Below are 10,850 nucleotides of genomic sequence, written 5' to 3' on the forward strand. Positions count from 1 at the left end.
CATAGTATTTCACTTGCAAAATTTCATCATCATCACAGTTTTAATGACAAAATTTCTAAAGTTTTCAAGGAGGAGTTATAGTAAAATATTTGCTAATTGATAAAAACATACCTTAATATATAAATAATCTTACTTATTTCTAATACTATTTGGCTTGTAAGCAACACAACTGTGTATTGGTATTATGGAAAAAGATTTAAGTCATAAATAGTTCCTAAAGAACAAAACATTTAAATTCAAATCTTCATGTTCTCTATAAACAATATTGCCTGAAGAGAACAGTTATATACTGTCAAAAGTATTTATGAATTAAATCTTTTTCCATAATACCAATAGAAATGGGTAAGCAGCACAACTGTATAAGACATACCTTATAGAACCAACCAAATTCTCTCTCAGGATATAAATTCAGATGCTTTAGTGACTGCAGAAGATTATCTGAATAACCCATAAAAAGTAATTCATCAACTGATCTCGAAATTATCAAATTACTATTTAATGTTTCTAGGAGTTTTGTTAGAATTTTCAACAACATTTCTGGCATATTTTGCTGAACTATTGAAACAAAGATCTATGAAATAAAAACAATTATATTCATTAATCATTACCCAAGAGTACTTTTTAAATAAAATTTAAAAAGAAAACAAACAAAAAACATTGTTTTATAATTAAGTTTTCCATAATTTCAGATAAAAGATGATGACAATATTTTGTTAAAAGAAACACTCTTGATTAACTAAAATTAATATTAACACACAATACAAATACTTTTAATTGTGATTGCTAATTAATTATTGATTGATTTAATAAAAATATTTCTCTTACTAACAAAAAGAATAGTTATCTTTTGGATCCTAATCCTATGTTTTGCACTAGTCTTTTTTTTTTGTATAGCATAGAATCGCACAACACACTTTCAGAACATAACCATGTTATACAAGGGATACTTTTACTTCTACAAAATTGTTTGGTTTACAAACCAGGAAACTATATGAGTATACAGTAACCATTATCTGAGACACCAACTAAAACCAACTGACATAATACAAATTCAACTATTTTTAGACTTCTTACTGCAAGACATCTGAAACTCAATAACACAAGTGTGAAGTTTTATGGCATTCTCTTTAGAGTTCACCTATTTTTAGAGATACTACAGGACACTAATCATTCAAGAGTCTTGCAGTCATTAGACTTGACAATAAAATACAAGATCAGAGCACCATAAGACAAATTAGCTCCAATACACTGTTCTAGTGGGGGAAAAAAAAAATAATGCTTCGTCTGCCTTACAAACAAGTCTCAAATGCAAAAACAACATTTTGATGACTACTGAATGTTGTATGCAAAATACTGTAGGCAGGCAAAGATTTATATGCCATACATGTAAAAAGTTGAAATAAAATTTGTTGGCATGATGGATTAATCAAAAGATTAATGAAAAACATGTCTGTACTAATAATGTACTTCAAAATAACAAAATAAAAATGTATATCACTCCAAAAAATGAATGCAGAGTCTATTGAACTCACCTTATCTGTTTGTGTTACAAAAATAGCTTATCAGGACAAGGGTTTAGTAAATTTAAATTCTATAAGTCATTAAATTTTTTCTTCTATAATATTGGAGATTTTTACTATAAGAATATTAAAAAAAAAAGTATGTAGAAAATTTTAATCTTAAATTATCTATCTATCTTAATTTTTGATGACAACTTATGGATGTATTAAAGAAAAACTGTACTAAATTATTAGATATTTCTCTAATAATTCAGTGCAAAAATTTATTTCTTTAATATACAAATTACAAAGAACAAGCAATTATTTATTATGACATCACCACATGGGCTCCAATTTTTAATTTATTTAATTTAAACTATATGCTCTCCACCTCAAATTAGTGGTAGCTTGCCCCTGTATATCATACTTTTCCTTTAACAATAGAGTTGTGCCAGTCATCCATTAACTGCTTTCAGGGAGAAGTTTTGAATTGGAAAAAACATGACTTCTGGTTTGTACCAGAAGTCCATATATAGTTAATTGAGGCCTTCTGCCCCCTAAGGTTTCCATATCTGGTCTTGTCTTTCATCTAACTAACTCTGTTTTTGAGATTAAGGAAAGACAGACAACAGTTGGATGAAAATGGGAATTTATAGGTCTACAATTTTTTCAAATTGTAGCCCAACTTTTCTCATTACAAGAATGAGAGGAATAAAATATCAAAAAATTGTGCATGTCAGTCTGCCAAATTATTACTTAATAATTCAGATCTTTTTTTAATTAAAAAAGATTTGGATTAGTAAAGATATTGTAAGGAAAGCCTTTCTTACTCAAATTTATTCTCTAATTGAAAGGGGCAAAGTTGCCCATGACTCCTTTTCTTAGTGTGTAGATGTATAATAATTCTAAAATAGCAATCCTACTTTTTAATCCAAAAAAAAGTCCTTTCCAACTTTACCTAGAAGCAGCATTGATATGCAGGGGTGCGTTTTGTTGAAAGTCACTTCGTGGTTGCCACAAATCTGCATTTAACATTTTATTGCATTCTATTTTACTTCATTTTATTAATTTCTGAATAACTAACTTTCCTTTTAATTTTAAAATTGAAACTGTTCAAATGTGAATACTCTCTCTTTAGACATAAGAACATCAGTTGTGAAAATTAGTATAACAAATATTACTGAATAAAAAAAATTCAAATTGGTTTCCAGAATTAAGCATCTTACTGAATATGAATATGATACAAAGTCAAAGTACTATTTTTGTTGATCAAAACAGATCTTTAATAAAGAATTTACATAAAAACTATATTAATACAGCTCTATGTAAATAAATAACTAATTAGATTTTGCTATAAAAATTAGGAAAGTTGTTATTACTTATTTATGTGGTACATAGAGCTTTAGCATAGTTTATCTATCTAAATTCTTGATTATTTAAAAAGGTCTGTTTTGATCAAGATAAATAATAGATAGATTTACAATATAGATAATATTTATAGTCCAAAAATATGATAGCAGCTATCACTTTTGGCCCATAAATCTATTATCTATATTGTAAATCCCAATATATATTAATTCAAACTAATTATTTCTAATCCAAAAATCCAGTGTGCTGTATTAGGCATTTGGATAGTTACACTTTTATATCTTACTCTTTGTAATTATTTTAAAATTATTTCCAAATATCTAAAATAAAAAAATTACATAAGATGTTAAATTTCTAGTGCAGTTTGTTAAAAAAAACCAAATACTTCAGAATAGAAATATCTTTTTCTTCAAATATTTCTATCATAAAAACACAATCAAAAACTTACTATCATTGGAGCATTTAATGTAAATACAGGATCACTTAATGAACCATTACTCATACTGGTTTCAAAATACCACCTTTTGATTTGTTGGTAAGATACTGTTCCATTATTATTCCATTTAACATTTATTTTGTGTCGATCCTCTCTGAAAAAATTAAAGTTTATATTACTAACAGTTCTTATAACTATAAAAAAAATGATATATTTTAATGCCTACTAACCATTAAATTTATCTAACAAAATAAAACTTAAAAAATCATACCTGAAAGTATACGGTCCTACTTGTTCCAGTTTTGGTATAATTCCATTTTCTATCTCCATAGGATTCGTAATATTATACAAATAAATCCTGAGATATACTGGAATAGACATATCTTTCCAATATGGATAAATTTCACTTTCCGGAGATAAAATAATTTTCTAAAAAAATCAAAATCTCGATGAGAGTAATAGGCAAAACTTGACTATTGTTTATAAAATTTACACACGTCAAATTTTACCAAAGCTATACCACACCTCCAAATATTTTCTTACTTAAACTAAGTTTTTAAATTTACGTACTTGAAATCAGTTTCCAAAGTACGAAAATTATTTAATAACTAATTAATTTCAGTTATTCAATTCTTTATTCATTAAAAAAAAAATGCATGTTTTAGAAAATAAATTATGGAGGAGGGAGAAAAAAAAACCAAAAGATAATTCTGTATACTGTAATGCAGATTAATAAAATTTAAATTTTGTTTTATATTAATTTTATTGATTACAAATTTATTGCATTATTTTGGTCATAAGTTATTTGCCTTTTCTATCACAAAAAATTTGTATATAGAAAACTGATGCTTTATTAACAATTTGATATCTTATATAGAAAAATCAGTTTATTGCAATGAAAAAATTAAATATACTTTAGTATTCATTAATATCTTAACTTATCCATAGTTTTTAGTTTAGAATTGCTATATAAAATTGCCTAAAATTTTGTCTATAAAAAAATTGTTTTTTGAGCATATAAGATCACTTTAAAAAATTATTCTTGAAGTCACTGTTTATATTTAAGTATTAGATCATTGGTTTCTAAAGTATTTTTAAAACATGAAGTGCATTTATTAAAAGATTTTTTTCATTTAAAAATTGAAGAAGAATTTTGTCTATTTAAATTAGAAATATTAAATAAGTAAAGACATAAGTTTAATGAATAACATTTAATTAGGTATAAAAATTTACAACAAACTTTAGAAACTTTTGTTATGCATACAATTGAAAATTAAAGTTTTTATATTTACAGATCATCTCTCTTCAATTACAATATCAAATTCTAACATACCGTTCTCAAGATATTCCTGGTGTTGTCATACCAACTGCCATGAGAAGATTATGTTTGGTATATTGAACCATTTGTATAGAATTAGATTTTGTTGGAAAACTAGCTAAAAGTTCGGGTGAAGTTCTACTTTCGGTTGTTGCACCTAATGACGAACTGTGAGTGCTATGACTAACGGATGTTCTCACGTCCCAGAGACGCACGGTGTGCTCGAGTCCACCGGATGCTAACAAGGAACTGTCACCGTTAAAACAGAGACTGTATACCGTATCGGTGTGTCCTCTTAATTCTTTGATTTGTGATCCAGATGCAAGATCCCAAACTTTAATCCTTCTATCTTCACCAGCTGATGCAAGTAATTGCCCATTTGGTGAAAATGCAAGGGTAAATATGCTTCCTCTATGTCCTGTGAGAAGCCTGACCATTCTACCTTCCTGGATACTCCATAACCTTACAGTTCTATCACTTGATCCAGTGGCTAGGTAAGTATTATTGGGATGAAATTTCACTGCATCTACATCTAAATTATGACCTGCTAATATTCTCAATGGAAAATTTCTATCTAACACCCAAATTCTTGCCGTATGATCTCTCGACGCAGTGGCAAAATAAATCTCCAACGGACCGACGTCTATATCCCAGACGGGGTAGCCGTGTCCTCTATACAAGCAAACATTCGAAAACGTCGACAAATTCCATGCTCTCACCGTGGTGTCTTCCGAACACGATAAAAGAACATTGCTCTGAGGTGCAAATCCAAGACTGTAAACTGGTCCACCGTGTCCTCTCATCACCACTACTTCATTTTCTTTGGTTTCTTGTTCCGGACCACTTTCATCACAAGCAAGAGGTACTCTAGAAATAAAACTTCCCGTTTTATATTTTAATAACGACGACGACAGACTCCACACCCTAACGCTCGAATCTTCGAAACCGCCCGCCAGCAAATATCCTTCGGGCCACAGATCGACACTACTCAAACCTTGGAAAGCATTGTGAAACGAGTATAAACAAATGGATGGTAAACAAGGTTTTTCTTCGCTGACCCTCTTTATGGCCTGCTTTAAAGACAATACGGCTTCACAAGGCTTTTGCTTCTCTCTCTCTTTCTCTTCTTGATTTCCTTTAGAAACCTGCGGCACGTTTAACTGACGATCATCGTAGAGATGAAGCTTAGTGTTGTAATCCCTATGATTCACTTCTACGTCAATATAAAGATTAAACAATTGAAGAAGGATGATGTTATCCGTATCTCTCAAAAATCTCATCAGATACTCCAGCGTATCTTCGCACAAACAAATAGTATGTTTATTCTCTCTAAAATCTTTTATGGTGGGATGCGTAGAGAGATCTTGCATAGTCTGAATGGATGACAGAGTCGAAATAATTAACTTATAATTCTGAACGTTTGCAAATAAACCGGAATGTCGGGAATGAAATTTTTGAGCAGCAGTCTTTTGCCCGTTGCTGATCAATTCTAAATAGAGGTGAACAAACATAGGAAATAGAACATAAGTTAATTCACATTTAAATGGTTCGGACGCTTCGGTTACAAAAACTTTTAGGCGAGTGTATTGCTGATCAATGGCAGTAGCATCGCCACTAATACTGCTGAAAGATATGGCATTTCTAACACCAGTTTCCGCACAAACCATGCCTTGTATTGTCATCTCTTCAATCGGTTGATGAAGTTTAAAATCGCTTTTCTTGAAAACTTCGTTATCACTGTATTGTCGTCGTCTTAGGTAGCGCCCGACCGTAGATATGGCTTGTTCGTTTTTAGTGCTTTTCATCTTAGTGGCGTGCTCCATCGTTTAAAGGCATCTATCGTAGTTCACGTTCAGTTCAACTATTCCGCCATTATGCTATCCAAAGATACAATACCACTGCCATCTAGCGAATAAAGTCAGAAATAAAACCTAATCCATTAGTTTTAATTCAAATTTTAAACCTTTAAAATATTAATAATTATTATTTAATTAAGAGATGTAATTAGTTCAGTTAAATTTTTTTCTGAAAATATTTTAAATAAAATTATTTCCGCATTATGTTGAACGTAAACTCGTTTTTTGACTCCACCCTGTGAGTATTTTTTTTTTTAACTCTTTCCGCCCTGTGGGCACTAAGAGGGCCTCTTTTAGTAGGCCCATTATGGGTTCGGCCAGGCCCACAATGGGGCGACCGGGTGGTGAGGGACGGGGCCCGACATATCCGAACGGACCACCCCCCGAAAAATTCCTGGGGATTATTCGACCCGTTCGGATTCGATCCCGGGTCCCCCAGAGCGGTAGGCTGCCACCTTTGCCGCTCGGCCATCCGGCCGTCACCCTGTGAGTACTAATAACAGGGCCTTTTTATAAAATTCATCGTGCGTTTGGCCAAGCACACAGTGGAGCAGCCAAGTAATGAGGAACGGGATTCGACGTATCCGAAACAGTCCGAAAATTCCTGGGTTTATTTGCCCGGATTTATACTCTGGTCCCGCAGAGCGAAAAGTCTAGCGGGATGGCCGAGACCTCGGCCATCATAGCTTAAGCTGTGTGTAAACACCAAAAAAAACTTCAGACTGTATAACGCGAAAAAAACTCATCTACCATCAAATTTTATATCTAAGGATAGTCGAGGCATGTCTGCCGACTATCGAATCCAAACAGGAAAATGCGGGAACTTTTTACGGTGGTTTGTCCCGGATATGTCGGGCCCGGAATACCACCCGGCCACCCCATTATACATCTACTTAAAAATTATAAAATGACACAATAAGCTGTCAGTACCAAGAGCGGAAAAATAGAAGACAGATTTCATTAGATGTAGTAACGTGAATGGCAGTTTCATTATAAAATTTACTGTATTTTTATTACCAATTAGGTTAAAATATTTTAAAAATACACATTTATAATAGTCGTAACAATTGCTTTCAAGCGCCGGGCCTAAGAGTAATTAATTATCATCATCATCAGACAACTGCTGCTATTTTAATCACGTGCTTTGCCACACAGGTGCAAACGTGGTTAGAAAAACAAGTGGTCTTAACTATTTTATTGGAAATATGTTTTATTGCACATTTTATCGCTAAAAATTTTGTATAAGTCAAATTAATTTAAAGAACGTCTAGTTACATTCGCAACATCAGAATTGATACAAGGATTACAAGAATTTGCTAAAAACTATTATTAAAAATTAAAATAACACCGTCTAGATTTCAGTTTAGGTTATTTTTGCGAATTAATATTGTACTGTACTTATAAGTAGATTCAATCACCCACACAATCAATGGAAGAGAGATTAGGATTTAAGAAACTAATTCGTGTAATCGCGTAATTCATCGACATTATATAAAGGCCTATACACATCTCCAAAAGACAGTGAAATGTTTATAGAAATGGTCTTATAATTCTAGAGTTAATATTTTTAGCAGAATAGATGTACTTACAAACTTAGAATATAAAAGTAGTGAGTGAGAACTACATAAGTATAAAATCTGTAGGCGAACGCTCTACCTCTATTCCTGCGGTTTGCCATTATCAAACGTTCGAGGTATTTCAAGTTTTGGTTAAAATAAAAAACAAAGTTAATTTTCTCAAACTAAACTATCAGTTTTCTGGCTGTAACACATTTTTTTCAATATCTGCAGATTATCCAGGTTCGAAGGCGCGTCATCGAAATCTAAATTCGCGATTTTCTCGAAAAAAAATGCAAAAGTAGAACCTAACCTACGGCTTTACAGTGAGTACATTTTAGTGCCAAGAATAACTGATAAGAAGGCTAATCCAAATCCAAGAAATACGTGTCTGAGCCTCCCTTCGTTAGTTTTTGGGCCATTTTCTTGTAAATGGACTTTAATATAGTTGGATAACAAACCAATAACAGACCATTTTAAACGATCTCATTGATTTGCTTATCCAGCAATGCACATTGTAAAGATAAACCAGCAACGAGTTGCTCAACTTTCCCGGTAACATTTAAAATTTTGGCGGCGTCGTCACCTGTTATCATATTTATATATATACAGGTATATCTCGCCTTACGTCGGTAATTGGTTCCAGGAGAGGCGACGTAAGTCGAATTTACTTGTGTAGTTACGACGTAAGTCGAAACTACGGTGGAAAACGCCAATAATGAGCCCTTAATAAAATATGTACATTTACAGTAAATGTTATGATTTTATGCGTTTTTAACGCTTTTCTAGTGATATTACGACTTCAATATTTGTGGCGGACGGATGTAAAGTCGAATAAAATGACTTAAACTTGATTTTTATTTTTCCATGCGCTTTTTTGACAAACTACGTATAATCGAGAACGACGTAACTCGAAATGACGTAACTCGAGGTATACCTGTACTTTAATAAAGTAAAATAAGTATAAAAATAAAAAATATAACAGAACTTTTTTATAACTATTATAAAATGGCAATCTACCCAAAAATAAATCCTGCAAAATTTCAGAAATTTTCGATTAAAAAAAAAAAAAAAAAGTTATTAAGCTTCATACAAGGTGAACAAAGTCGTGCAACACACACAAACATCCATACATACATACAGGGTGGTTATAATTAAAGTTGCCCTACTCAGACCTATCTAGAGCCAGTTCTCGTGGACGTATTTTGATGAGACTTGGTATATGTTATACGGACCACGAGGAAAAGGAAGATAAAGGCTTCGTTTATATCTCTTATCTTAAGATTAGGATGGAAAAATGCATTAACACGTTCGAACGTATTCTGAATTACGTTCGAACGTGTTAATAATAATATAACTATCATTTTATTTATTAATTGATATGATTATAAGATAAATAACCACTTAACAGATTTTTCTTATGTTTAAAATAGGCTTGCTAGATTGAAAGAAAAATAAAATTAATGGATTTATGACCGAAAAGAAATTTTTTAAACCAAATATAATGCATAATAAATACTTACTTCGCGCACTATTTTCCAATATAAATGAGGAAATACTATTAACACAGTAACAGCAAAGAGAATACAAAATACTCCGACGAAACCAAGACATTTTCTATTAATATTCATTATATCACAATAACCGAAACGACACTTCTTAACTACAAAGTACTATAGTGCGCTCCTGTTTTTTTCATTCATTCCCCTTATTATAATTGGTACTGTCTGCCATCTATCAGGAACCATTCACATTAATTTGTAATTACTATCGTTCAATGCATATCGTTTCTTCTATAAATTCTAATATGTCTTTTAATGTTTCTAATTCCGCCCTTTTAACAGAAATTTTATATTTGGTAGTATAAAGAAATATTGAAAAATTTGATAGCTGGTAACTTTATTTAAATTAGTACCGAACATTTCCGCGTAATGAAAATTCGATATTTTGTCTCTAAAGTGAGAATAATTAAATAAATATGTTTGATGTAAAAACAAAATAGAATTTTTAAATTAATTTGTGAACTTTCATTTTTGAATAGATTACTTTCTGAATGTAATGTATTTTAATGTAGAAATTTAATTCTTTATCTATGGAAAAAGCATTAAATTTCTAACGCCATCTGCTGGAGGTCGTGTGTATAATCAAAAAGAATCACCTTTAAAATGGAAACTTTAATATATTTGCAGAGGATTTTTAAAGTAATATTAGAATTCAGTCACTTTTTTAAACGTTTGATATTACCAGCCGAATGGCCGAGGCAGTAAAGTGACACGTTATCCTAAGGGCAAAAAGGGCAATGCCCGAGGCCCCAAACCAATCTTTATAAACTCATTATTGTACCTAATATCGAAATTTAAATTTGGGCCATATTTAGGAAATTTAGATTGCCGGTGTGGTGCAGGCGCAGGGTGCACTGGCACAGCGCAGAGGTAGCGTTAGAAAATGAACGAGGATACCGGGGGATTACCCAAAACTCCTGAACAAAAATGTTTGAAGTCGACACTGTACAAGGGGGCTCCCTAATTCAAATTTACCTGGGGCTGCGTGAATCTATAACACGTCTCTGATAAAGTCATCAGTGTACTGTTCTGAAGACGTGATCAAATCCTGGAAGCAACTCGCCGGGAACTTTTCACCAACGGATATAGGAGGGATCTCGTTCCTCGTCATTCGCCGGACCGATTGTGAGCCTGGCGGAACTAATGAATGAGTTAGAAAGAAAAGACCCTCGTAGTACCCACGGGGTCAATTTAAAATAAAACTTTTAATAAAAGAATCTTGAAAACATTCGTTACATTTGAAACGTAATTATAT

At 31.9% G+C, this 10,850-nt stretch overlaps 1 protein-coding gene across 1 annotated transcript in view; it reads right to left on the bottom strand.

The window, feature by feature from the left end:
* Positions 1 to 9,770, bottom strand: part of LOC136975195 (scavenger receptor class B member 1-like) — a 41,869-nt gene extending 32,099 nt beyond the window's left edge. The window contains exons 1-4 of the mRNA XM_067270231.1: positions 9,557 to 9,770; positions 3,575 to 3,732; positions 3,316 to 3,457; positions 371 to 571 (exon numbers count right to left, since the gene is read on the bottom strand). Coding sequence (XP_067126332.1) covers positions 371 to 571; positions 3,316 to 3,457; positions 3,575 to 3,732; positions 9,557 to 9,664 — 609 coding nt within the window. The 5' untranslated portion in view covers positions 9,665 to 9,770. The remainder of the gene's footprint in view (positions 1 to 370; positions 572 to 3,315; positions 3,458 to 3,574; positions 3,733 to 9,556) is intronic.
* Between the last annotated feature and the right edge of the window lie 1,080 nt (positions 9,771 to 10,850).

This window comes from Centruroides vittatus, unplaced genomic scaffold, assembly GCF_030686945.1.
Source record: "Centruroides vittatus isolate TY-2023 unplaced genomic scaffold, ASM3068694v2 contig_364, whole genome shotgun sequence".
Classification (NCBI taxonomy): domain Eukaryota; kingdom Metazoa; phylum Arthropoda; class Arachnida; order Scorpiones; family Buthidae; genus Centruroides; species Centruroides vittatus.